Raw genomic sequence first — 27,607 nt, forward strand, 5'->3', positions numbered from 1 at the left:
TTAGAAATATGGTGAACACATTTTGTGCTTTAAAAGAAAGGCAAGCAATTCACTATTCAGATTCAGGCTTCATTTGTGGCATTCTTTTTCTGTTCTGTTTTGTATGTAGAAGTGCTTGCCTTACGGGGTATTGATTACATTCAGAAATTGTTAAAAAAAAATGGGGGGAAAAATAAAGGTGCTAGCCTGCATTGATGGAGGGAGTTTCCTCACCTGGAAATACCCTAAACTTACTCCATAGGTTCAGTCCCTATCTCTATCCTTAGTGGGGGCATATTAAAAAAAAAAAAAAAAGCAAAAAACAACACCCAGAATAAAACTGTTATTGTTTCTTGGGGTCCAAGAAGACAAAACACATGGCATCCAAGATGGTGACTCTCTACAAGGATATGCACTGATCTTTTCTAGTGAAATATCATCCTGCTATCATTGTTTACTAGTAGGTCACCAAAGAGAGCCACTCCCTCCTCCCCTTCACCGTTCCCACTCTGTCAGGAAGGGAAGAAATTTCACTCAACAAACACTCCCACGTGTGGCTTATAGTTTTGAGAGAATGAAGTTCTAAGTCCAATCTTCCTCCTCTTCTGCTCAAGGTGACTCTAATAATAAAACGCTGATTACAATTCATTACCATCATTGGAAGTTGCCTTTTGAAAGGCTACTCTCCAGAGAAGTACAGGATAAACCTTGGTAAAATCCGCTCCTCAACCGAGTTTACAGAAGGAGAAATTGAGGATGGGTGTCTATAACACATAATTTTCTCCCTGTAACAGCAAGAGTGCCAAGGCCTGGCTGGGAAGACCAATACAGAGGGAGGCATGTGGAATTCTTGGCAACCCTGTCTGAGGTATTGCAGAGCTCAGCTAAATGGATTCATTACAGATCAAAGGAATGTGTAGGCTTTGCCCATTCATCACTCTGTAAGCGATCTCCCTTGTTCCAGCTCCTCCCCATACAGACAAGGGCTCTAGCTCAGGAATGCTGGCCCTCACAAACTGGATGAGAGTCATTTGGGCTCAATGTGACTGTAACATTCAGGGTAATGGAGAAGGCATAAATGTAAGCCTGGCAGTCAGATGAAGACCTTGAAACACTCTGAGACAAAAGGGAATGTAAGTGAATCCAACAGGTATATCTGGAAGAGGAATCAATTTAGAATTTCAGTTTCCCTACGTGTTGGACCTGGAGGCAGGAAGACCCAAGTTCAAATTCGGTCTCATACACTTACTAGCTGTGTGACCTGGAGCAAGTCACCTATCCCTGTCTTTGCCTAAGTTTCCTCATCTGTAAAATGAGCTAGAGAAGGAAACAAACCATTCCAATATCTTTGCCAAGAAAACCTAAAAGGGGCTACAAAGAGTTGAACATGACTAAACATCTTTTAAAATAGTTGGAAGAATTTGAGGTGGGGGCAGGGCAGAAATAAGACACACAAGATTTGCTGGTCTAATCTTCAGCTATTGTTTCATCAACCCCACATCTGAAGAAGGAGATGCAATCCAAACCTGTCCCTGGGAAACTGCTATAATTAAAAATGGAAGTAATGATAAGAATTTGAGAAAAGATGAACTCCTCATCTCTCTCTCTAACTAAAAAGTGCACCTAGGAAAGAGGGAGAATAACACATTAGTGAAAGAAACACATATTTCTATCACCTGGCCACAGGCTCTGTATGGGATAATCCTTTAATTCAGACATTTGGAATAGAACTTTTGCACACACATCTCCTGGCCCTTTTCCTTAACTCCCAAACTTATAGAGGCAACCAAGCCAAAGGGACATGAGAAGGCTTGCTTCTCAAGGGTCCAAATGCTCTCTCTTCCCCCTCATTCACAGCCTACCTTCTGCTTCCTCCAGCTGCCGGATCTGTTTCAGCACTGGTTGGACGTGCAGGTAGAGCCGATGGCTGTTACTGAGTAAGAGGAGTAAATGACGGGAACGGAATGGACAGCCAGTGTAGTAGACCAGTTTCCGAGCAGAAGGCAAACCATCTGGCTGGATCTCAAATTTTTTCCCCTGAGTAAAACACAAAGTTGGCCTTCTTGGAATCAAAGGGACATGATGCCCTGTAAGGCTCCCTAGGCTTGGGAACTACTCTTTTCCCTCCAATCTAGAGCTCATCCTGGCAGTCCCTGGACGGGACAAGGACTCAGGATGAACGATGAGTTCTCATTATAGAGCACATGGCCACTACAGGTCCTATGACAAGGGAGGAATGCGGTGCATGTATAAGTGGCAATTTTCACGCTAAGTGTAATACCATGCCAGGTCAGGACTGGTCTCTGGAATAGACTCCAGATACAGAGGACCCTTAAAAGAAACAAAAGTGAGCAGCAATGGGGAACAGTGTCAAGAACACTGAATTTGGAGGCAGAGAACCTGAGTGAGAATCTCGGCTCGTATTATTTTCTGCCTGGGAGAGGCTGGGCAAATCACTGCCGCTTCTTTGGACCTCAGTTTCCTAGCCTATAAAAAAAAGGGGTTGGACCGTATAACTTCTGAGGCTCTCTGTAAGTCTGTGGATGGAAGTATACACACCTCCCCTACCTCTCTAGGGATCTGCTGCCCTACCCCTTTCAACACTATATAACCCTCCCCACAACATTATCAAGATGTGTGTGTGCATGTTCTTCTACTGGAAATGCACACACACATATGTAGATAAATAGAAAGATGTATCTCTATCAAGTGCTTCTACAGGCAGGGATCATAATGCCTTGCACAGAGTCTAGACACAAAGTGTATAAGCTTAATAAATATCTGAATGTCTGTCACGACCAAGTATATTTGCAGTCTTCTGGGTCAATGTTCTGCATTCAGGTCATGTCATTGATGTTCCTCTATACTCACAAGGAATGCCAGTTTTCCAACATGTGACCAGGGAAAGTCATAGAGAAGCTGCCGAGAATGGTTTACCTCCTGTAAAATAACAAACATAACCTGGTTTGGGGTTGGCCAGAAGCTGGGATGAGCCCAGAAATGGGGGATGGGGCCTGGATTGCCTTCTGACGTGAGAAAGAATGTTAACAATGCACACAGCCTAGCAGTTTTGGCTTCAGGGAGGTGAAAATGCTTTTATGGGGCTGGGAGAAAGGGCTGTGTGCAAAGATGAGGAGCTAAAGTCTCTTCCCTTACCTGATAAATGTGCATTCCTTTTAGGGTCAGACCCAGGACAATTGTTGGTCGATCTTCCTTCTTGTCCTATAAGGACACAAAAAGTCAATAGGGTCAAAAGTTGTGTGTGTGCCTCGGTATGCATACACAAGCTATATTCCTACAGCAAATCAAAAGGATGACAGAGGGTTATCTGACATTTGAATGTAGTGGATGCCTATCCCTGAGAGATGGTGGTTGTGTATGGGGGGGTGGGGAGGCGTGCTGTTTCTCACTTCTGAATGTTTGAGGCCATTTACCTACTGACATGGTGTTATCTGTGATTAGAAAAGGTCATAACTACCTTTTGCTAGAAAAAATCCAGGTCTCTGCCAGACCTATGAAGCAAACCATTGCTTCCCACATTCCTTGGGCAGGGAGATTCACTTAGGAAGGTCTCCTAAAGAAAAACTAAATAAAGCATCACCGTATCACTAGCAACTGCCACATCTGATGAGGGATTGCTATACTTGGAGGTCAGCAACTGGATGGACTAAAGACAGAGCCTACAAACTTCTTAAAGAAATTGAAAGCAATGCTCCATGTTTCAGTGGGAAAGTGGGGAAAATGAACCCCTGCATCCATTTGAGAAATGATATTTGGAAAACTCAACATGATTTTAATAGAAGCAATAGCACATGTAGTAGGTAGGTCCTCAGGCTACCCCACAAATGCCCATTTAATTCAGAATGTAGCTGAAGCATGGTGCCATGTCCACAACACCTTTCAAATGGATTTAGTGCAGTGTCTATGGAACAAAGCCTTAAAATCATCAGCATCCCCTCTTTTCTCCTTCCAGTCCCAACCCTACCAGAGAGGAGGATTCCCACTGAGGCAGATAACAAAGTCTTTCTTAAATCATTGACTCCTTACCTATTTGGAACTGGGAAGCAATGAGGTTGGGAAGGAGGGGAAGAGGGAAAGGGAGGTCTAGAATTCTATTACCCAACTGCTCTTTTACAGTACAAGGTATTTGCAGAGGAAACAAATGAGAGACTGTACTACCTACTGAACAATTCTGTCCTCTAAGTTTTTGTATCTGATGCTTATTTCTTTCTCTTCTGCAGCCCCTCTATTCCTCCATTCCAGGGAAAGTTGTACCCAGGGTGTGGGATGAAACTTGAGAACACGTGTAGGTACATATGCCCTTGCTTCCCCAGGTCAACCAGTTTAGAGCTCAAGTACAGGTGCTCATGCCCTCCAGTTTAATTCTTGTGGTCCATAGGTACGGTAGTACTGACCCCTGTTACTTGTGTTATTGTGAGGAAAACAAATGGGTTTCTCCTCCTAAAGAATAACATTGATTGTTATGGTACAAAGAATCTGTACAACAAAGAAAAGGCCTTTGACCTTAAATTCTAGACTACACTGAACTCACTGAACTCAACCTTCCCTAAGGAAAACCAGACCAGGCTTCACTAAACCTATCCAACCTGGATCTAGTCCACATGGGCATCAGGATGTTCAGAAGTTTATCCTAACAGAACAATCTAGTAGATACACCCCGCTCACGCCTTCACATGAGGGCACAACCATTTCAATACACACTAACACAATTGTCACCATCTGGTCTGGGAACAGGCCAGGGCTGTGGGTTCAAACACCACAAAGGGATCCATCTGGGCAGCCTCCCTAAGAAACAGGCCAGCTCCACAAATCCACCCACAGGAAAAGCAAGAAGTAACAAGTTGATAGGGAGCTTGTTTCGTAAGTCTGTAGAGTGCCCGTGGCTATTCACCCAACCAACATGCCCAGCTCTTCCAAACAGTAATTGCCAAGGCGCTAGCCTCTTAGAACTGATTACATCACCCAGCCTAATTTATATTAAATACCACCACCACCCCCCAATCTGCTTTTATCATAGGACGTTTATGGGAAGGACCTTGGCAGACAGGACTACCCAGGAAATTGAAGTGCACCAACAGGGCAAACACAGGCTGTGATTAGATCACCCAAAAGCCACCCTGGGCTTGCCTTTGGGCTCCCTGGATAGAGGCTATACTATAGTCTTGAAAACAGATCCTGGGCATTCGTTCCTCAGGACTCCTTACCTCTTGAAAGAACTCCTATAGTCAAATAAGGAGGAAAAGATATTGGTGGAGAGAAAGCACTAGGGTAAGGGGGGAGGAGAGGCATGACAGATGAGAGGTTAAACTAACATTAGGCTTGAAGCCAGACGTGAAATTTATTTCCCCCAACCATCCCTCAGAGAACTTGATACCTTCCCCTCGTGAATGTTATCTGAGTAAAATGAGATACGAGTGGGGATTCTGGGAAATGAAGAAACAAGCTGTGGGTACCTTCTGGTCACTACTAGACAGACAGCTCTTGTCCCCCTGGGGTTGATGGGATAGTAGAAAACTGCTTGGGATTGTCTACAGAATCAATAAAAACTCAGTAAGATTCTGACTCTGCCCTAGATCCAAAGCCCTTAAAGGAGTACAGGTCAAGATTTTCCTAGGTAGGTTCCTCCCTTACTGGCAAGAGATTAGTCACTGTGGCCAGGAAAGTCCCTTCTCACACATTTACTTAGTTTTTTCATCTTCATGCTAACTCTGTCCTGGACCTCTATGTATCTCCCACCATATCACTTTACTTCCATTTAAGCCTATGGTAGGGTCTAAATCTTTGGGATTCTTTTGTTATAGAACTTTTTAAGAATCACAAGGGAATTTTCCCATCGCTTTTTATGATTCTGCCAGGACTCCAACCAAACCCTAGGTAATGACAGATAATAATTATTAAGTTCTGTCATATTTCTGAGTCTTAGTTTCCTCACCTGTAAAACTGGGAAACTAGGTGAGTTAATTTCTACAGAGAACTATTAAAGATTCAGAGAAAGCACCTTTTAAAGGCTTAGAAAGTACTTCGTTCAATCGAATCATCTTGTTTGATCAATGTTCGATTGAATTTGAGAATGGATTTTAATGGAAATCAAATGCATGCTTTTTTTTCCCCCAAAGAGTACCTATACAGCATTTTAGACCCCATCTCCAAGAAATGGGAAGACTTCACAACAACAGACATGAGCTAACAGCCCTATCCTTTGTATAAACACAGTTTCTTCCAGGTAGATGAGAGACATTCAAAAGGAGTGTAGCTCTTCAGGGTTGAGCCCTGATTCACTTGCAGATGACAGATTAAAGAAGCTCCTCCCAAGTTCTGCCCAACCTTTTGTAACTTGAAAAAATGAACAGGCACATCTTCTAGCAGACAGGACTCCTTGATGAACTTCAACACAGCCTCTTTGGTGGTCATCCCCTGCTGCTCTCGATGCATCTCTGGAGCGTGTTTTAGGATGTAGTCCCTCCCTCTCTTCGTGATAATCTGCAGAAAGAATGCCAGGTCAGCAGCTCTTTTCTCTTCCTTGCCCACCCCACTTGACTTGCCTAATTTTCATCCTTCCCTTTAAGACTCAGGATCACAGAATTTAGCACTGAAAAGGACCTCTGAGATCACCTCGGCCAATTATGACATTTTATCAGTGAGAAATCTGATGCCCAATTTAGTGAAGTGACTTACCAAAAAATGAACAGGCACTGAAAAGCAAAGCTGGAATTTGAATCCATATCTTAGTCAAAATCCATTGTTCTCTCTGGTCCACGACTTGTTAGCTATGTGACTATTTTTTTTTGCATTTTACATTTTTATTATTCATTTTTAAATAGCTATGTGGCTTCTGAATATGGCCTATTACCTTTGAGAGTTTCAATTTTCAGGTTTGTAGAATAGGGAGACTGGATTAAACGATTTCTAAAGTACTTTTTGGTACTAACATTCTGTGATTCCTGTCCCACCACCTCCAGGATGTCCCCATTTGATCTCTCATCCACATCACTTATTTGTTACTGAGAATCAAGCATGCTGCTTTCTACTGTCTGTCAGTCTCTTCTGTGCATTCCTTAACTAAACAAGACAGCCACTTGAGGACAGAGACAGGATTTTATAAAATGTTTGTATCAGCTTTACTCAGTTTCCTCTTAACTAGGAGAGTCAGTCACTATTGACTGACTAAATAGTGACTTGTCCACGGGCACTGACTGTCTGGAAGTGGCAGAGTAGGGATGAGAGTCTGGGTCACCTGACTACAAGCCTCAAACTCTTTCCATCAAACCCTCTACAATATCCTCCATTTATTTAAATCAAAGAAAAGGAGGGGCAAAAAGGCACGAGGGTAGATGTTGAAAAATACAGGAATAAGAAATGTGCAGAGTCCACAGAAACCTTATACCTATATATTATGAATTCTTTGAAAAAAGCACCATCTTTCATTCTTACAGATGAAGAAACAGAGGCCCAGGAAGGTTGTGACTTGCCTCAAGTTACAGTGTTGGGTAATATATGAACTCAGGTCCTCTGACGATAAATGCTCTTTGGAAAATGGACGAGCACCCAATTAAAAAAAAAGGAAAAACACTGAGGCCATCTTAAATGTTTATGCTCATCTTTAAGCTCGAGATATTGCATCTGTTTTCCAGTATTTTGCCTTCATCCTTAGCCTCTTCACCTTATCTTCTTGCACTTCCAAGTGGATGCTACTGTAATTGTCCACAGAGCAAAGGGTTAACAAAAGTGGAGTTATTGTGAGGAAATGCGGAAAGAAAATGTTAACCCCTCCTTAATAGTAGACCTCACTAAGTTCCCTTATAAATTATAAATAGAGAGGAAAATCTTACCCACTGAGGGAAGTAGGAATGAGGTTCAAAATATTTCCCCACATGGGTGGTCTCTCTGTAGTTGCCCAAGTCTGCTTGCAATCCATAGGCGGCCAACAAGAAGTAGACTTCCTCCTTGTGGGTACACTGGGATCTCAGCACCTGCTCCTTGAGGTGGTGGTAGTAGAGACGTCTTGCAACCTTGTCACTAGAACACAAGAGGAGAAAACACAAACGGCTGAGTGTGGTAAAGTTCAAGTGCCAAGGCAGCCCCATAGCTGGGCCTGGGCCATGGGCCACCATATTGTGGGCAGAGGGTACCCCAAAGGGCAGCTCTGCTCTGAACCAGTATGGCAGAAACCTGGGCCATCTACACATGCACACACACGCACATGCATGCGCGCACACACACGCACACACACACCTATGACTGCTTATATCATCTCAGTTACTGGAAGCTATCATCTCTTTGGGGACAGGGTCTGCATCACATTTATTTCTTCATCCTGAACTGGTTCAATACCAGTGAGCACAGCAGACATTAAGACAGTGTGGCAAAGTAGAAAGAGGGTTGATTTTTAGAATGGGAAGGCCTGCCTGGCTATGCCGTTTACTCAGTGTGACACTGGGCAAGTCCTCAGGGACCCTGTACCTCCTCATAACATAAGGTTGGATTCAATGACCCATGAGGTTCCTTCTGGTTCTAGATCTAGCCATGTTGTCATGCCTACAACTGTAGGTATTTGTAATGAAATATTTACTTTGGATGCTCACCTTCTAGCCACTCAGGTGTGCATCCTCCCTCACTCTGGATGTACAGTCATGCCTGCCAATTTGGATTTGGCCTTCATTTCATCTCGATAGCTTTCCCCTTCTCTCTATTCACATGGCCAATACACTGATTCAGAGACTTGCCGCCTCTCATTTAGATGCCTGCAAAGGCCTTCTAATTGATTTCCTTAATGCAACTCTCTCTTCTATCTAATCTATCCTGCAGGTGGCTATTCAAGTGATTTTTCTTAAGCACGGTTTGATTGACCATGCCATGCTCCTAGCTCTGGCTCTATGTTATCTCTAGAAGTGAATATAAACTTTTATTTTTGGGTTTGGTTTTTTTTTGCTTTTTGGAGGGCAACTGGAGTTAAGTGACTTGCCCAAAGTCACATGGCTAATAAGTGTGTCAAGCATCTGAGGCCGGATTTGAACTCAGGTCCTCCTGACTCCAGGGCCAGTGCTCCATTCACTGTGCCACCTAGCCGCCCCTAAACTTTTATTTTGGCACTTAAAGCTTGTTCACAAGTTGACTCCAACTTACCTTTATATAGCTTTCTTTCACCTTACTCCCCTTTATACACTGTTGAGTTCAGCCATTCCTCACACCTGTCATTCCTCTGCACTGACTGTCCCCTACACTAAAGATGTTTTCCCTCCCCACTTTAGTAGTTTCCTTTAAAATCCGGCTTAAATATTATCTCCTTGTCTTTATCAGTCCCACATGGGCTCATGCCTCCTCTGACCCAATTACCTTACATATAATTTTGTATATTCTGAGACTCAGCCAATATTGTTAATATTAACAACAAAAATTTAAATATTACATTAAGGTTCCTCTCTGAGGTCACACAGCTGAGGAGTGGACCTGGGATTCAGACTTGGACCTCTTGATTCTGAGACCAACTGTCTGTTCATTTTCTGCATAGCTCTTACTCTATTAAGGTGTTTTTTTTTCCCCTGCCCTTTTCCCTTAAGGGGCCTGCAGAAAACACCCCTTTGGGAGAAGCCTGCATACAGTGGTTTTTTCTAATGCCCTTTGGAATTTGTTCACATGACCAGTTAGTTTCTGTCCACCAGGTAAGTCTTAGCTTTCCTTTAACCAATCATCCACTCTACTCTCCCTAATCTTTAATTCCTCCCTATCTAACAGCTACTTACTTGTTGACAAGAATTCTTCCCTATCCTTAAAAGAACCTTTGGACCTTATTATCCCCTCAAACTACCATTCTGTATCTCTCCTAGGTTTCTCTGACCGAATTCCTAGGTGAAAAGACAAAAACAAACAAATACCCAAATTATGTATATACTCTTTGCCTCTACTTTTCTTTCTTTTTTTTTGCCTTTTTTGGAGGGCGATTGGGGTTAAGTAACTTGCCCAAGGTTACATGGTGCCTATACTTCTCAATCCCTTGCATTCTGACTATATCACCAGCACCCAGCAGGAACCTAATAAATGAACATACTGACTGATTGGCTTAACCTTAAGTCTCCTATAATCAATATTCTGTAGCTAAGAGGTGCCCATATAGATCAGAATATGCTTGACAACTTTTGCCTACTGAGAACCAGATGTCATTGCCCTTCAGGTTTGAGGGTGACGGCTTACTGCTAAAGGTGGCAAATGGGCTGATTTTAAGTAGCATTCAGGGTCAGCTGCCATTTCCTTCTTAGCCCTTGTGAGTCGCTGCCCACTTAAAGTGGGCAGAGTAACCATTTTACTTCCCCAAACCACTCTGGAAAGTCAAAAATCAGTTAGGATATCTTACTCCAAAATATCTTTCCTGTCTTTTTTCCACACTAATTTATTAACCAAGTCTATGTTCCAGACAAACTAGAAGAAGAGTTATTCCTCAACTTGTTCTGACCTTGTATAACTGGGCACATTCATACAGGCCATCCTTAGTCTGTCCATCCTTACCATCCGTGTAAGGACCCAATAGAGCAGGCCTTCCCTTATCCCCCAGCTGGAAGTGGTCTCTCCCTCTCCAATTTCCTCCTAAATCTGTACCTTCCTCTCTAGCGACCACATTACAGGTAATATCCTCTTTGAGAACAAATCTCATCCCTTGTATTCAAATGCAAGCTCCATCAGGAGAGAGGCTTTACCTTGGTCCGTTTCTACATTTCTGGCAGAGGCTTGGTGCATGGCAGACACCGAGGAAAAGCGTTGCTGCACTGAACTGCGGGTACCCCAGAATCATGCTAGCTTTCTTTTTTCCTCTGCCCCATCCTCTCTTTGTCACATGGCTGGGAGGTGGGGGGAGGGGGAGGGGAGGCACCCACACCAGTAAAAGTTTTCCCACCAAGGCTTTCTAGGGTGCTTTTGTTGTTCCGTGGTCCTCTTCCTGGTCTTCAGGGGGGACAAGAGCCAAAGGATAAACCGCTGAAGAGCAGCTTCACCAGGACAGGAGAAAGGGAGTGGGAGGCAGGCGATGGTGGGTCTGACCGGCTTTAAACTCACCAAAATGCTTCCAGATTTTGGATAATATTTACACAATGCCCTAGCCGACAGCACTAAAAAAAACCCTAAACAAACCAACCTTTTTGTTCTACTAGAAAGAAACTGGGAGGTTCAGCTAGAAGGCTGCCCCTATTCCTAGGGAATGGAGCCCACTCAAATGTCTAATCCCTTCAGGCTAAGCCTTCCCAACACCAACCCTCCCCAGGGGAGGAGCCAAAGGCAAATGTCTGTGGCCATGAGCAGCTGCGCAGAGAGCACACAGCGCCTCTTTGGAGGAAAAAGAAATCATGTCTACGCAACACCACCGAGGTTTTTCTTTTTTTAGTTGAAATACAGATTGAGTTTACCCACGTCTTGGGGCTTAGTCATGTATTAATCAAGCACCTTCAAATTCCAGTTAGATGAAACTGAATGGCACCAAAAAACAGTAACCAAATGAAGTATTTTCTCCTCTTCAGAGTAAACTCCAATTTTAAAGATATATAAACAGCTTCTCCTTCACCTTCATAGAATCCCAGCCTCTCAGTCTTACTCTAAAGTCCTTTAAAAATGAATACATAAATAAGTGGGTATCATATTATTTGCTTTCTCAAAATTATAAAAAAAGAATTAAAATAAATCAATAAAAATGCATACATGAATAATAAATACCTTATAATTCTCCCATTTTCGACATAGTACTGCACTCTGAAGAAGGCAACGAAAGGAGGGTTGGACTTCTCATTTCCCTGTAAGGAAGGTTATAGAAAAGAAATATAACTGAATCACCCCGACGACTTTCATATTGTGGATATCAGCAACCCAACACCAGACTCCCTCCCACCCTTTCCATTTTCTGTGAATTTATTTTGTTCTCTGATACTCTGCGTAAACTACTGTCTCAACTAATTTCATTCCTTTCTTCTAAACCTAAATTAAAGCCATTTTTTTTTTACTTAAACAGATCTCTCTTTCTCCCTTCCCCCACTCTCATATATACATACACATACCATAAAATCATCACAAAAAAATTTAAAAACCCATGGCAAACTGAATGACAAAAATAATTATGAAATGTGGAATTGTCTAAACTTAGATACGCCCTACACACACAACAAGGTCATAATGAATACTTTCTGATTGCACATGACGTCAGAACTGCAGATGTGACTATGGAATGTGAGTCATCAGGTCTCTTAGGTTGGTACAATGTGATGTTCAGTCATTTTCAATCCTGTCCTACTCCTTGACTCCTTTTGGGGTTCTCTTGGCAGATAGTAGAGTGGTTTGCCATTTCCTTCTCCAGTTCATTTTAGAGATGAGGAAACTGAGACAAACAGGGTTAAATGACTAGCCCAGGGTCACACCAGTAATTAAGTGCCTGAGGCCAGATTTGAAGTCAGGGAGATGAATCTTCCCAGCCCCCAGACCCTGCACTCTAGCCACTGAGCAACTTTCTCAATGCTCCCCAGCTCCTAGCGGCTCCCCCCAAAATTACCCTGTATATATTTACTTATATATTCTTAAGGGATGGTTTTAGAATATAGACTCCTTGAAAGCAGGAACTGGGTCTTTTCAGTTATTGTTTGGTCTCTAATACCTAGGAGAGTACCTAGCACATGCTTTGTGTTTAATAAATGCTTATAGGATGATTCTCCCAAGAAAGCCCCGATCTCAAACCTTCTGCCAAATGGCCTATTCCTGCCTTCTGTTTGAACTTTCGGTTCCCAAGTTCTGGTCACCTTGAACTTACTTTATATATCTCTTTCTTCCAGTCCTTCAGAAAGTATTTGCTGAGTTTTTGCTCTAGGTCCATGAATATGTATTCATTGTCTGTAAAGTTAACAAAAACAGCTGTCAGTGCTATCAAAGCATCTCCTGGTATCCTGTGGCTGGTTGGGGACTTTAATTGTAGAGCTGAATAAGAAAATGTTTATTATATAGTTGGTTAGAGAAGTCTAACTATCCACACTGGAAAAACAAAAAGAACAGGAAACACGTACTCCCCAAACATGATATGCAGCTTGGATAAGTGGCCCAGTAGGTAGCCTGCTCCCCCTACCCCTAGCCTGATATGGACACATACATACACACATCTTGAATAGACATTGCAGATAAACAATGAGCTAAGTTCAAGAGATCAGGATGGATGACATGGGAAAACTATGCAATGCCCACAAATATCTTAGATTGCTCAACACCAAGATTTTTTTTTACACCAATATTCTCTTGCTGATGCCATCTGGCTTACCAGTTTTGAGAAGGTCATAATTTTGGTAGAAACAAAATTACCACTAAGTAAAAGGATCAAATGACAAGGCACCCACTGGGTATAAGCAGTATTAGACCTGCCCTTGGGGAGCAGGAAGATAAATATAATGGGAAATGGAGATGAGCTGGTCGTATAACAGGAATGAGAGACAACAGCTAGAAGGTCTGGCTGGCTGGTATGGCAGGCACAGGCACTGCATGTATCTATGTCGATACAGGGAATGCCCCAAATGAGAAAATGTCACAGATCCTAAGTCAGCCAGGAGTGATGACCATAAAATCTACCAGAATAATCCCTAAAGAGGGGAAAGTAATGTTAATTTTGTTTCCAGTTTTTTAAACTTTTTAAAAAATGGTTTATAAGTGGAGGCCAGGTGATGCAGTGAATAGAGGACCAGCCCTGGAGTTGGGAGGACCTGAGTTCAAATCCGGCATCAGACACTTGACACTTACAAGCTGTGTGACCTTGGGCAAGTCACTTAACCCCAACTGCCCTGCCTTCCCTTTCTCAAAAAGCACAAAAAGAAGAAGCAGCAGCAGCAGCAGCCAATGTCACAGGTTTGATAAGTGTGCTGATTAACTTAGTTCTAGTTCAAAGCCATAGACCCTACAGATAATGGTCATGCAAATGCTGGTAGCAATGTGATTGGTAATAGTTAGACAGAGCCTGAGTGTCTACTGAAGCAAAAGCCACTGGGGGATTCCAGGTACTTCTGGGAGAAAATACAAACTCTTTGGGGAGGTATTCAAAGGTCCCCAATGATCTGGTTGCAGCTAAGCTTATTATTCAAAATCCTTCACAAATTCCAGCCCAATTAGTGTACTTGTTATTTCTTAAATGTGATACTCCATTGCAGGGAACTGTACTCAAGCCTCGAATGCACCCCTGCCTCAGCTCTGCCTCTGAGGGGCCTCACCTTCCTTCAAGGCTTAATTCTTCCTACAGAGTCTTTTCGTAATCACCTCCCCTACCTGTTTTTAGGCCCCACTCCATCCCATATTTGTATGTTTTTTTTTTTAAATATTTATTTTTGTTTTCCCCTAAAAAGAACATAAGCTCTTTGAGGACAAGAATTGTTTTTCTCTTTATAGCTCTAGCACCTAGAAGACCATATGGCATATAGAGATATAGAGATAGACAGACAGACAGACAGATAGACAGATAGATAGTGTTATAAATTTTATATAAACCAAAGTGTGACCAGGTTCTAATAATGCACATTCCTTCTATCAGTGGGGGACTATTTAGGGAGAGCTATCTCAGTAGCAAGTCTGACAGCTATCAATGCCCATTTTTTTCTGCCCTATTCTTTCAGCAAAAAGCGAGCACGTGAGAAATATGATTTCTTCTCTTCTCTACCATTTCCATATTGTTTTCCCTATAACTTCCACACCTCTCCTATTTCCCTCCCCTTTACTGTTTGAAGGATGTTAAAGGTCAGAAGACAGAAAATTCATAAAATTTATTGATGAAATGTCATAGCTTCTAGGAGTCAGCCCAAGGCATCAGATCTATATGACCCTGGGCAGGCCATTCTCTGGGCCTTACATCTCATTTATAATAGTCTCTAACATCTCCTACAGCTCTAAAAGTCTATGATTCTAAGTCACAGGAGAGGAAAGGAACTTGTAATTCAGTCAGTCATGAGTGTTTTGAAGTTTGTTTTCCAACTTCTTCAGAAAGAACGCCCAAGAACAGTCTCAGGCCTCAGAAGTATGGAACTGTCTGTATTTTAATAATTAGCCCCAGGAAAATCAAGCTGTGTTTTCCTATCCACTCCTTCCTTGTGAAAGAGGCCACATACAACAAGGCTTGGAAGAAAAAAAAAAAGACTGGAATAAAGGGGCAGAAACAGGCATCCTAAGAAGGCTGGCTCTCAATGGCATCCTTGAAGGAGTAAAAATGCAAATTCTACTCATTATCTGCTGAAATTTTTTCTCCACTTTAGTGGAGAGTTGGGGGAAAAACAAAACAAAACAAAACAGACTGAGGCGCCTGGTGAACTCAAGTAGGGGGCTGTGTGGGAAGTCTCTCTCCAGTTTTAAGGCTTCTGGACAATCAGGCAGGACCAACTTCACTTAGCTGCTCAGAGAATGCCCAAATTCTTCTTTCACAGAATACGCCACCAGCAACACAAGCTCTGGCCTTCCCATTTCCAGTTTGGCTGCAGGGCAAGGAGTCTTCCTGTACCAATCCATCCACCCACACACATGCCCCAAGCCTCTCAGGGGAGGAATGTAGCCCCACATTCCAACTTTAATGAAATTAATATTATTGGAATGCCAGCCTACTGTGAAATCCCTCAAGCCTATAAAAATAAAGAATCCTATTTCACCCCCTCAGGTATTTTTTGCTGAGAAGCTCAGGGATTTCAGGTAGTTCCCTTACCTCAGGTGAATTCTGGACTCATTTTAATAAAAGGGATGAAGTACAAAAGTAAGTAGACTTATTATTATTCCTAGAATAAGAAAGCAAAATGTATCTGTCAAAAGATCAGTCAAGGTAACCTATAAACTGAGTCAACTATCTGTGTTTCTCCAAAGCTCAAGAGATAAGAGTCAATGAACTCTAGGATGCCCCTTATCTAGCCTATGTTCCTGTCTACCCCCACTGGCAGGTAAACATCAGGGTCTCACACTGCCTACATCCATGATTATAGCTGCTGGGCCAACAGGGCCATACATACGGAAGATCTGGAACCACCACCACATGTGGCCATTATGGGCTCGTCTCCAAAACGCACACTGAAAGCCTAGTGGACCCTACAAAACTGGAAAGGATGAAGGCTGGAAGACAACGGTTGTGATGGAGGGCAGGAACGAGGGGAAGAAGAGGGGGCAGCTTGGTATGATAAGTGGAATTAAAAGCCCTTCATCCAGCCCTGGCAGTGACGCTTACTGTGGACCTCAGCCTTCACCTCACAACCTCACAGACTCACAGTAAAGGGGTAAACAGGAAAGTGATGCAGATCTTTTATAGTCAAGCATTCTTAACTTTCTGGGGGTCACGGACTGCTCTGGCAGTCTGGTGAAGCCAATGAACTCCTCAGAAAATTTTCAAATGCATAAAATAAAACATAATAATACTACGAAGAAAACAAATGATATTTCAAAGTTATCTTTTTTTTTTTTTTTTAAGTTCACAGACTCCAAGTTAAGAACCCTCTCCTATAGCTGAGGAACAGCACGGTTAAAGCTTTGATCTTAGAAATAAGAGATAACAAACAGTAAGATGGATGGATCTGGAGTGATCTCAGACAACCCATTTAACCAATTTGTGACACAGTTTCCTTACCTGCAAAATGAGGGGACCAGATCAGGTCTGTGTTTCTATGACTTGGGTTTGGGCACTAGTTTTGACACTTATAGAAGCTAAGTTATTTCATGTCACAGCAACTCCAGTTTCCCGTGTGAAATGTGGATAATTTTTTTGATCCTTCCCTCATAGGACTGTTTTTAAAAAAAGGCACTTTATAAAGCATAAAGCCCTACAGAGAAGAGTTATCGCCATAAATATGACCTCCACTTTATATATGATGATTTGTTTTATCCCTCAATCATTTGCTTTTCCAGGTTGCAAAAGACCAGTTCACAAGAGTCACAATTGTAGAATTTTAGAACTAGAGACGACCTGGGGACAATCTAGGCCAATTCTAATTCCCTCATCTTGTTTTGGGTTTTTTTTTTTTTTGCTTTTTAGAGGGCAATTAGGGTTATTCGACTTGCCCAAGGTCACACGGCTACTTGTGTGTGTGTGTGTTAAGTGTCTGAGGCTGGATTTGAACTCAGGTACTCCTGACTCCAGGGCCAGTGCTCTATTCACTGTGCCACCTAGCCGCCCCCCAATTCCCTCGTCTTACAGAAGAGTCAAAAGAGATTTGGACGAACCAAGTATATAATACAGTAAAGTATTTAAATCCTGTACAAGTGACAGGATTTCAAGGGTTCCAAGATCTTGCCTCTCATCAATCACCTCTATTGTCAAAAAATTGCTGATGACTAAAACAAAAGACATGGGATTCATTCCTTACTAGATAAATGGGCAAATCATGAAATCTCTATCTGCCTCCATTTCCTTATCTGTAAAATGGGGATAATACAGAATTCTATGAAGATAAAATGAGTTAACAGGACTTTGTAAACTATAAAAAAGATATATAAATGCCTTCCTTTTTTTCCTTTTTTTGGGGGGGGTGGGGTTAAGGGTTTATACCTTCTTGAAATGTAAATATCCCTTCTGAGAAAGGTATTAAAGGTGCTTGCAGCTACATATTCATTAGTAGCAATAATTGAGTTTATTCTTATAACAGACTTTGATAAAGAAGAAGAAAAAGAAAAGAATACATGAAGAGCAACAGACTTCAGGTAGGGGTAGAAAGAGAAAACTGGTGGTGGCACTGATTTAATTCACCTCTGCCCAGGCAGGGTTAGCCCTTCTTGGAAGATCAAGGACCTGAAGTAGTAAAAAAAAAAAAAAATCTTTCTGAAAGTCTTGCAGGTTTGCTTTGATGGATCTTATCTATCCCAAACACCCCATGCCATACAAAGGTAATGACCTGAGGCCTTTGGCAATAGATAGTATCCTTGAAAATTTGTACAAAATTGGCATTTTATTACTCTTTGGGAAGGCTAGAGATTTCAGTCTAATCTTTGTTAAAAGTATTATGTAAATAATACCAAAATACTATGTATTTACAAACTAATCGGTGTGATATGGGACAAGATGTAATATTTCTAAGTCTAATATTCCTTATATCTAAAAAGAGAGAGCAGGACTAGACGACCCTCCTGTTTAAAATGCATAAGCCTATGATCTGTTCTTGCTGACATTTTATTTTTCTCCTTTTAAAAGATCATTTAATCGAATCAATCCAAAAGCATTAAAGAGTGCCAGGGATTCACTATTTAAAGTTCGAGGCCTGTAACTTCCTGTTTTAATTAATGCACTCTACCTAACTCATTCCAGTAAGGAGGCTTGATGCCTTTCCCTCCTAAATTAAAGTCAACCAGCTAAAGCTGGTTTTCTGGTCTGTGGCACCTTGGTTTCTGGAGTGACAGGAGCCAGGAAATCCAGCACATTCCACAGGCTCTCTTGGCTGATGCTGCCCCTTCCTTTTGAAGAAGAGAGGTAGTCCTAGGCAGAGCGTAGGCAGATAGCCAGGCCACTTTTCCTAAAGAGGATCTACCTGCTTTTCCTCATTGTTCAGCAGAACTCCGAGGGCTGGGAAGCACCACATGGAGTCTCACATGTCCTCAGTGTGGGAGGAGGTGGCATTAACTGACTGGCTGGCACTTATATGAAAATCCTCCCACCTGGGAACTTCCTTTGCAGAGCAAACACACCTTCTTTAAGAAAATATCAGCTGCTGATAAACCTAACAATCCCCCTTTGTGTGCTCTTCTGGCCCAACTCCCACCCCTCCTAATGCTGGCAGGTATGTGTGCCTGTATTCAGTCTTGAACAAAGTCAACAGCTACCTTTACAAAAGGACATCGCAGCTCGAAGCCATCACTTCCCCCTTCCATCCATCCATCCCTCCTTCTGGACTGCGGTTATCTTTGGAATGGCTGAGCCCCCTTCCTGGAAAGCTCTTCCCTCCTTACCTCTGTCTCTTGGGGAGCTCTGGCTTCTTTAAGAAGAAGCAATAGTGTATGTAGTCTCCCAGCTGCTGCTCTGCTCTCCCCTGAAAAATTAATCTTGTATTCATTTTACCTATATTCAGTATATGCCTACATATGTGTATGCTTTCTCCCTCCTTTCTGCATAGCTGGGTATTGAGCCATGCAAGTTAATGCTCAAGCTGGATCTTGGTAGAGTTTAGAGCTTAATTTTTCTGACATATTTGGTTGCATTTTTGTTGCCTTTTTTTTGGGAGGGGAGCGTGTCTCATGGCCCTTTTTAAACTAATTGTATTAGGTGCAGACAAGTTCCCACTCTTGAAGGCAGGGGATATTTTGGTTTTGTCTCTGAGCTCAGCATAGTCCGTGGGGCTCAGAAAGCACTTGATAAATATCTGCTGATTGCCTGAAATGATCATCTGAAAGAACAGGGGTCAGACTTCAAAAGCAATGGCACCACAGCCTGGCAAAGTCAGTTATCCCATGTCCAAGGGCCAAGTAATGAAACACTGGCCACATAGGCTTGAAGCCTAGTAGAATCCAATTAACCTTCAATGGGAGACTTAGTCCTGCACCCCGCTAGAACCAGGTGTCCTCTCTCTGTCTGCCCGGAGCTGTGTAATGAAAAATTCTCCACTACTGTGTGTAAGGGACTGAGTATACAAAAACAAAACCAGTCCCTGTGCCCCTGGATGTGGCATGGGGCTGGGAAGACAATATGCACAAAGATATAAAGCTAGGACAACTGATCAGAGAGAGACCGTGAGTTGGTTGAATCAGAGTAGACTTTCTAAATTCCATGGCCATTTCTAAACAGCCTGATTCCTTTCCATGGAGCTCAAAGATGGCTCCCCTCCACCACTCAGTGCTTGGACCTCATTCCATGTGCTCCGGAACCCATAAAGGATTTAGGATCCATGGCCTCCTCCTATAAGATTCCACAACATGTTCAGGCTGGGTTTTCTTCTAGAAACCCTTTATTAAAGTTTTTTTTTTTTAAAGCACTTTTCTTACAACTACTCTTTGAGCTATCAAAATATAACATTACCCCCATTTTACAGGTGAAGAAACTGAGGTTCAGAGAAGTTCACTGACTTGTCAGTGGTCATACACCTAGGAAATGTCTACTCAGATGTTTTAAGTACAGTGTCATTTCCACAAAACACAGGTATGGATATGCATGTGCACAATGAAACTGTAGGCTCCTTGAGAACACCCTAGCCTGACCTTGGGCTAGTTACTTAACTTTTCTGGGCCTCGGTTTCCTCTTCTGTATAATGAAGGAACTGGACTAGATGAGGCCTCCAAGGTCCCTTCCAGTTCTAAATAAAAGTCCTAGAAACAAGGACAACATCTTGGATTTTTCAGTATTCTCCTCAGAAACCAGTATTTTGACTTGCATTAAGTGCTCAATAAATTTGATTAATTAATGCAGTTGTTCCCCAACACAAATCTCTAGGCAAAATAGCTGCACTCATGCACGCAGCCTGCATTCACCAAGTCTCTATGACCTGAAACACAAAGGCATATAGGATTTTTAAGTCTATTTCTGTTTTTTTTTATTGTTTTTTAAGGCAAACGCTGTGCTTTCTCAGGTCATCAAATGTCAAAAGAAAGTGGTGTTGGGGGGCGGCTAGGTGGCGCAGTGAATAGATCACTGACCCTGGAGTCAGGAGGACCTGGGTTCGGATCCCACCTCAGACAATTCACACACACACACACACACACACACACACACACACACACACACACACACAAACTAGCTGTGTGACCTTGGGCAAGTCACTTAACCCCAACTGCCCTATTGTCCCCCCTCCAAAAAGCAAACAAAAAAAACAAAAAAAAAGAAAGTGGTGCCACCAGTTTGCATTCTGTGACCTGTCAGAAAATGATGCAGCTTATTAGCCTTTTTCCTCTCCTCTCCTCAAGAATTTGTTTTTCCAAAATTCTTCACCACTCACACTGGCTTAGCGGTGAATGTCATCACTGAAAAGGTCAAAAACAAACTCCCCAGAGCAAATACTCCTTTGGTGAATTGTATACTTATTTTAAAAATCCAATTGCATAAAGACCCTGGAAAATTCTGTTTATCTAGAGAACAGGTACAACAAGAATGTGGCAACCTTTCTCCCCTCCGAATATGACTCAATTTCCATAAAGAGAAATGATCTTGAAGAACAAGGGCTAAACCCTTGGGCCATCTGCAAAGAACTGTTTTCTTGCAGCTCGTTACAGCAAAGTCTAGTGTCTTTGAAAGAACTTTCAGGTATTTCTTCATTTTTTGTGGCTGAGATTAGGATAAAAAAAAAAAAAGACCACCACAAAAAACACACACATGGTTAATCTTTGATGGGAACTGCCCCTAACAGTCTCCAGCGATTAGTCTATCCCTGTCATTCCCTTTCATGGGCCTTTCAGAAAGCACACATCACGTACACCTTGGGGGCCACTACTGCCATAATCTCTAACAAATACAAGGTAGCCAAGTCAGGCCACAAATCAAGAAGGTGAAGGGAATATGGTGGGTGCCACAGAAGACTGATGGGCAATGATAGATAAGAGAGAGATAAGTTAATGGAAACAGGGAAGGGTGGAGAGAGAACGGGGATTTTAGGGGGAAATTTCTGCCCTCAACATAATTAGGTTAAAAGGGACCGTGGGGCAAAACAACCCTACATATATCAGTTTGATCAGCAGGATTCCAAGCCCTACCTAGAACCAGTATAGGTTTTAGCTTGCATGGTTCAATACCCAGCTATGCAGAAAGAGTGAGGCCATGCATCAGTAATACTAGAATAAGATTCACTAAATGAGTTAGTTATCAAGATTTCTGTATTGTTTTTTTACTATATCCTTTCCCCATCGTTCAAATAGATTATACCTTTTATAAAATTATAACTGAGAGAATAGCTTCCAGCTTCCCAAAGAATCATTCAGCAAAGGAAAAAAGGAGGGTTTAGTTTTGTTTTTTAAACTGCATTAACATGGACTGAACTCTTTTATTCAAAAGCAAAACTTTAAAATCTTAACAAGTTAAATGCCACTGGACAAGCAGCAGGTACATCATTAGTCCATTAATGGTAGCCTAAAAGCCAGTGGAAATCCACCCAAAGGTATGGCTCAAGAACAGATGATTAATTAATTTTGATCATTTCACAGAGGCCCAGAGTGAGTAAGGCCATATAGCTTATTTATGATAGAGACAGCCTTAGACTCTCTGTCTCATGCTCTTAATATTATAGCATGTTGAGATTTTTCTTCTTATTGCCTTTCTCATACAACACAGGAAAACATCAGAGACAGACAAGTTTGATACAAACTCACATGTATTATAGTGAGTGCTTTAACATTTGCAAAAATCTTTCCTCACAATAATCCTGTGAGACAGAGAAGAGTAAATATTCTTTTTTTTTTTGCCCATTCTACACAAAGAAATAGAGTCTGTGATAGGCTAAAAGATTCACCCATGATCATGATGCATGTTGCATCTAAGTTGGGATTTGAACCCTGATCTACTGACTTCAAGTCCCAGGTTGTTTCCACAATGCCATACCCTGTCAACAAACATATCTTCCTAACATTCAGAGATGTTTAAATGTGGCTCCCTTCCCTGGAATGCTTCAGGCAGAGATTGGATGATCACATGTCCTGTTATAGTGGGCAGATACCTTTTAATTAGGGTAGGACTAGATGGCCACCACTGAGGTCCCTTCAGCTCTCAAATTCTGTGATACTGAGTCTTTCATAAATATGTGGAAAACTGAATCTCCTTTATCAAAGTTGCACAGGTTTCCTTCAAACAGCAAACTACATAAGCATTTTCACCTCTGCTAAGAAAGACTAACAGCTCATCTTCCTCTGAGAGTTGAGCCTGGGTTATCAAAGGCTCTTCCAGGGGAAGACAAATAAGTCTTACCAAGCAAGAAAAACAACAAGCACGTACTTGTTGGGTCAACGGACGACCAGCCTAGGTGAGAAGCAAGGATCATGTTGTGAAGGCTGAAGGCCGAATGATGTGTAATTTTGGTCCAGTAACCTTTAATGGGTTGGGACCATACATGGTAGAGTAAATAGCCATGTATCAATCAAAGCCAGAAGTGTTTACTATGTGCCAGTCACTCACTGTACTAGGTGCTGGGATACCAATACAAAATAGAGGCAGTACCTACCCTCATGGAATTTATATTCTGTTTATGGAGGGAGCCACATACGAATGGATAAGCTAAGACAGGTTAAATACAAAAATCAATAAAAAGTGATTACGGGGTGGGGCACTGATAACTAATGAGTGGAGTTTCCATGTGAGGATGGAGAACATCCTGGCCATGATGGGTGCCATGTTAGAATGCTGGAAGGGGAATAGTGAGCAATGGGCTTGTTTGGATGAATAGTAAAATGCTTGAGAGGGAAAGTCATCCTCAATCAGACTAGTCTACCATAGTTCTGTGACAGCCTTACAGAATGAGAGCTCAGAGAGTCTTAGCTCATTTGCTTTACTCAGAAGAAGTAAGAATCAGAGGATGCCTCCAGACAACACAGGCATATCTCCACGTTTTATCTTGATTGTTATAGACACAGCCCTTCAAGGGTGGTGGCCAGAAGCAGGGACCCCGGAACACAGTGACTGTATTGATTCCGCAGTTCAGGGACTGCCCTGAATGCACCCTTACTGCTTAGAGGCAGCAAGCAAGGGACACAGTGGACAATGCAGACATGTAAAGGGCCTGGAGGGATCGCAGCTGTACAAATGCTGGAGGGGGTGGAAAGGGGTGGAAAGGCCCTGCCTTTCATGCATGTGTCAATACTTACTTCGAACAACACTCAGGCCAAAGAAGTGGGGTTCTTTAATGCTCAGTAAGTCACACACCTGCTGGAAAAGCTCTCTTCCTGTGGCTTTTACCTACGTGAGGAAAGAAAAAAGAGAAAAGCCCAGAATGAGAGCTCTGTGGGTCACAGATCTTGCCAAAGTGAATCCCAAGAAAAGGAGTAACACAAACAAGTCCTCATGTTAATACAGGCAAATCAGCCACCTCGGCAGTGTGTCCTTCTTGTCTGCCAGGCTGTCCTTCTGTGGACATAATTCCTTTATTGCAAAGTGAGATGGTAACAACTTTGGTCCAGCATTTTGCGAATCCTTACTGTTTTGTATGCATTTTCTTACCTGATCCTCCCAACTATCCTGTGGAGTTTTAAATATAATACTATACCACATATACTATAGTATATACATATATATATATATATATGCATACACATACACATCAACATACTATGAGAATATTCTTTTATGGATTAGGGAACTGAGGTTTAGACATTGATTGACTCAGTTTAAACCCAGGTTTTCCTGACTTGAAGTCTGTACCCTAGCCATTAAACCACACTGCCTTCCGTAGGATATGGTAGTACTGTAGGTAAGCTTGGTGCATGGTTATACATACCTTTCTGATTGATATCTGTGGCAAGCTTCCTTAAGAACATGTTCCCAGGTGGCTAGGTGGAGCAGTAAATAAGAGCACCGGCCCTGGAGTCAGGAGGACCTGAGTTCAAATCCAGCCTCAGACACTTAACACAAAACTAGTCATGTGACCTTGGGCAAGTCATTTAACCCCCCAAATGCCCAAACTTCTCTCCAAAATGCAAAAAAAAAAAAAAAAGAGCATGTTCCCCCACCAAATGCCAAGGGAAAACCTGAACAATACCCATGTCTTGAACACATCCTGGGCTTTGTAGAATTGAGCTGACTCGTCAAGAAGGATTTATAAATCAGCTATTATGTGCCAGCCACTGAGCTGGCAATACAAATACAAAGAAAAGTAAAGATAGTCCTAGCCTTCAAGGAGCTAACATTCTAAAGGCAGAAGACAATATATAAATGGGAGTCAAAACTGTGGTGGGGTATGAAGGTAGGGGGCATGGAAGAGAGAGTCCCATAGAGATGAATCAGTCTGGAGTACAGTCTGGAGAGGAAGGAAGACATGGCTGGTCAGTGTTTTGTCTTTAAGATGGAGGTTCTGGGAAGAACCAGCCAGTCAAAAGGAAAGGACATGGGGGCAGAGGCTACTTCCAATGTGAGAAGTAGTCCAGGGGCAGAGTGACCTCCCCAAGTAAAGAGGTTTTCTATAACACAGGAGAGAAAAACCTGAAGAGATGAAGAAGGCATTTAGCTTGGAGAGGAAAGAAGTCTGCAGAAGGGTGAAATACGCCACATCTTTTTTCCACTTTTATTTTTCTTCTTCTTGTTGTTTTGGGGACATATGGTTAATATGGAATTATGTTTTATGTGACATTACATAAATAATTGATCGTGTCGCTTGCCTTCTCAACGGGTGGGAAAGAGGCTGGAAGGAGGAAGAGAATTTGGAAATCAAAGGTTTTTAAAATGAAATAAATGGGTGAGTAAATAAATTAGGATGAAATTAATGAATGAGTAAATAAATTTAAAATAAGGATGAAATATGTTTCTGTCCAGGAGTTCTCCCCTCAGATCAAAGTTGAGAAGTCTTAACTGCCTGAGTGTGAGAATGTGTTGCTGCTGCTGCCCTTTCCCACAGTGCCTGACAAGTGAGTTGGAAGAAGACCCCATTCCTAAAGCAAGAAAGCTGTGCACCATCACTGCATTTTGACGGCTTCCCATAGATCAAGAGAAGGGAGAGATGGTGGATCACGAAAAGTCCCCGTAGGATACAGAATGAGCAACTTGGAAAATGGGATGAGAGCTTAAGGGCAAGAATTGGTTAGAGGTCTCTGAAAACCACTTCTGATATTTAGTGATAGACCCTGCTAAAATCTGCTTATATAGACCTACTCTCCCCCATTTCCCCCCACTAAGCTAGGACTACCCTATTTAACTCCAAAAATGTGGGTATCCTTCTCCATTAAAGAAACGCTCGGGTCAAAAACCCATGTGTTTATTGTTTCTCTCTCATACTCCAAATCTGTTCTTTAAAATGTGTGTGTGTTTTCTAAATAGTTCTCTTTTCTATCAGCTATTGTCAGTTGTCAGTCTCCAGACATTTTTGAATGGGTGCCAGTCCTTAGTAGAACACTATACTAATTCTCTATCTGGAAAACCAATCTTTATAATTCTTTCACCCCAGATGATTTCCACTGGGGTCATTCATCAGAACAACAGATATACACACATTTCTGTACTACTCCATTATTACTGCCTAAAGGCCATCGTACCAGAAGCCAGAATTTTCAGGAGGCAAATACAAGGAATGTACAAAGAACTCCAATGTCACTCTGGGTTTCAGTTATTTAATAGGAAAATTTATTCCCACTATATTGTGGGTAGCCATGGTAGGTCCAAAATCAAGTCCCCAATATGGCTTCCTCACCCAGCATTAAAAACCAGAGGCAATGATTAAGAACTATTGTTTCCTATGCTGCACAACCAGTGAGATGGAAACCAAATGAACAGGATGAACACTCTTGGACAGCCCCTCAGAGCTGGAAGAGACTTAAAAAGATTTGTCTAGTCTACTTGGTCACTTTAGAGATGAGACAGGTAGAAACATTATACGCAAAGAATTTTAAAAACATCACCTAGCACATGCTGCTAACACAAATATGGACCTTTAAACACAGAAATGTATCCTTATCCAGATAGGGGAATCCCAAAGGATTTAAACTAAGAAGTGCCTAACAAGTGGTATTTGATGTCAGACAGCTATTCAAGCCTGTCCAAAAAGTAACATGATAAATTGTCTATTCCAAAAGCTATTGTGCTGAGTAAATCTCCATTTACTATTTTAATTATATCTCTCCCCCAATTTTTACTCTCCTCTTTAAATGAAAATACCATCCTTGGGTATCATCACACAGGCCATTTTCTACTTTTGGGGGGATTCTTGCACTCCTCTAGGCTCCCTCACCATATTAGGATGGAGAGAAAGACAAAAAGGCAGTGAATTAAAATGAGAAGAGAGTAGAATTGTTCTTGGAATGAGACCCCAACTCAGGGAGGGTCATTCCTGTCTGAACACATCAAGCAACTGCTATTTCCATTAAAAACCAACCAACCAGCAACAGCTATTTCCCCCCTCCCCCTGCCCCTTGCCACCAAACATTTCCAAACAGCCAGACAGGTGTTGTTGACACAGTAGACTTCTTTCTCACAGTTATTAACAGCTTCACCGGAATTTCACCCAACAAGAAGTCACAGGCAATGTTCTCACTCCCTAACTCTCCCCGTTGATAGCAAAAGAATTATGATACAGAATACAATAAAAAAGGAATTAGGTCTGTCAGACAAGATGAAGAAAATCTAGTAAATCAGCCTTCCTCATCACCAAAAACCGAGTTCAGGAAAAGTAAATATGGTCTTTATTCACACTTGTAATTCCAACTAAACAGCCCTCTAACCTTGGAAAGCACAGTTATGGACCATACTTTTTGTGAATTCACAGACTTAGTCTCTCTTTGGTCACTAAATAATGGGTGATGCTGAAAATTTTCAGAAGGGCCTTGTCTCCTTTAACAAACTAGCTGATGAGCCAAGGATTCTTGTTCCCACAGAAGCAGGGGCCCCAAATCAGCAAGTCAGAAGTTCACAATTCCTTTATAGAATCTTCTTGTTTTGTTCTTTTTCATAAGTTGGAATGCTTGTGTTTGTTGATCATCAAGTTAATAATAAAAAAGATTTTTTGTTGTTGTTTTAAAGCTGGGGGTAGCCACACTAAATATCAAGAGA

General features: G+C 42.0%; 1 protein-coding gene and 1 long non-coding RNA gene across 7 annotated transcripts in view; one reads left to right on the forward strand and one right to left on the reverse strand.

Moving 5' to 3' along the window:
- Positions 1 to 27,607, reverse strand: part of FRMD1 (FERM domain containing 1) — a 93,512-nt gene that overhangs the window by 12,458 nt on the left and 53,447 nt on the right. For all 6 annotated transcript variants that reach the window (XM_069070454.1, XM_069070452.1, XM_069070458.1 and 3 more), the window contains exons 3-10: positions 23,722 to 23,812; positions 12,776 to 12,855; positions 11,695 to 11,771; positions 7,830 to 8,016; positions 6,325 to 6,480; positions 3,136 to 3,201; positions 2,851 to 2,919; positions 1,842 to 2,016 (exon numbers count right to left, since the gene is read on the reverse strand). In XM_069070454.1, the coding sequence (XP_068926555.1) occupies positions 1,842 to 2,016; positions 2,851 to 2,919; positions 3,136 to 3,201; positions 6,325 to 6,480; positions 7,830 to 8,016; positions 11,695 to 11,771; positions 12,776 to 12,855; positions 23,722 to 23,812 (901 nt within the window). The remainder of the gene's footprint in view (positions 1 to 1,841; positions 2,017 to 2,850; positions 2,920 to 3,135; positions 3,202 to 6,324; positions 6,481 to 7,829; positions 8,017 to 11,694; positions 11,772 to 12,775; positions 12,856 to 23,721; positions 23,813 to 27,607) is intronic.
- Positions 6,395 to 25,811, forward strand: LOC138147826 (uncharacterized). Its single transcript, XR_011164905.1, has 2 exons — positions 6,395 to 6,498; positions 25,382 to 25,811. It is a non-coding gene; the product is annotated as an uncharacterized lncRNA (long non-coding RNA).

Source organism: Petaurus breviceps, unplaced genomic scaffold (genome assembly GCF_028583685.1).
Source record: "Petaurus breviceps papuanus isolate PSGF00001 unplaced genomic scaffold, PetGlider_PUasm1.0 90808, whole genome shotgun sequence".
In the NCBI taxonomy this organism is placed as follows: domain Eukaryota; kingdom Metazoa; phylum Chordata; class Mammalia; order Diprotodontia; family Petauridae; genus Petaurus; species Petaurus breviceps.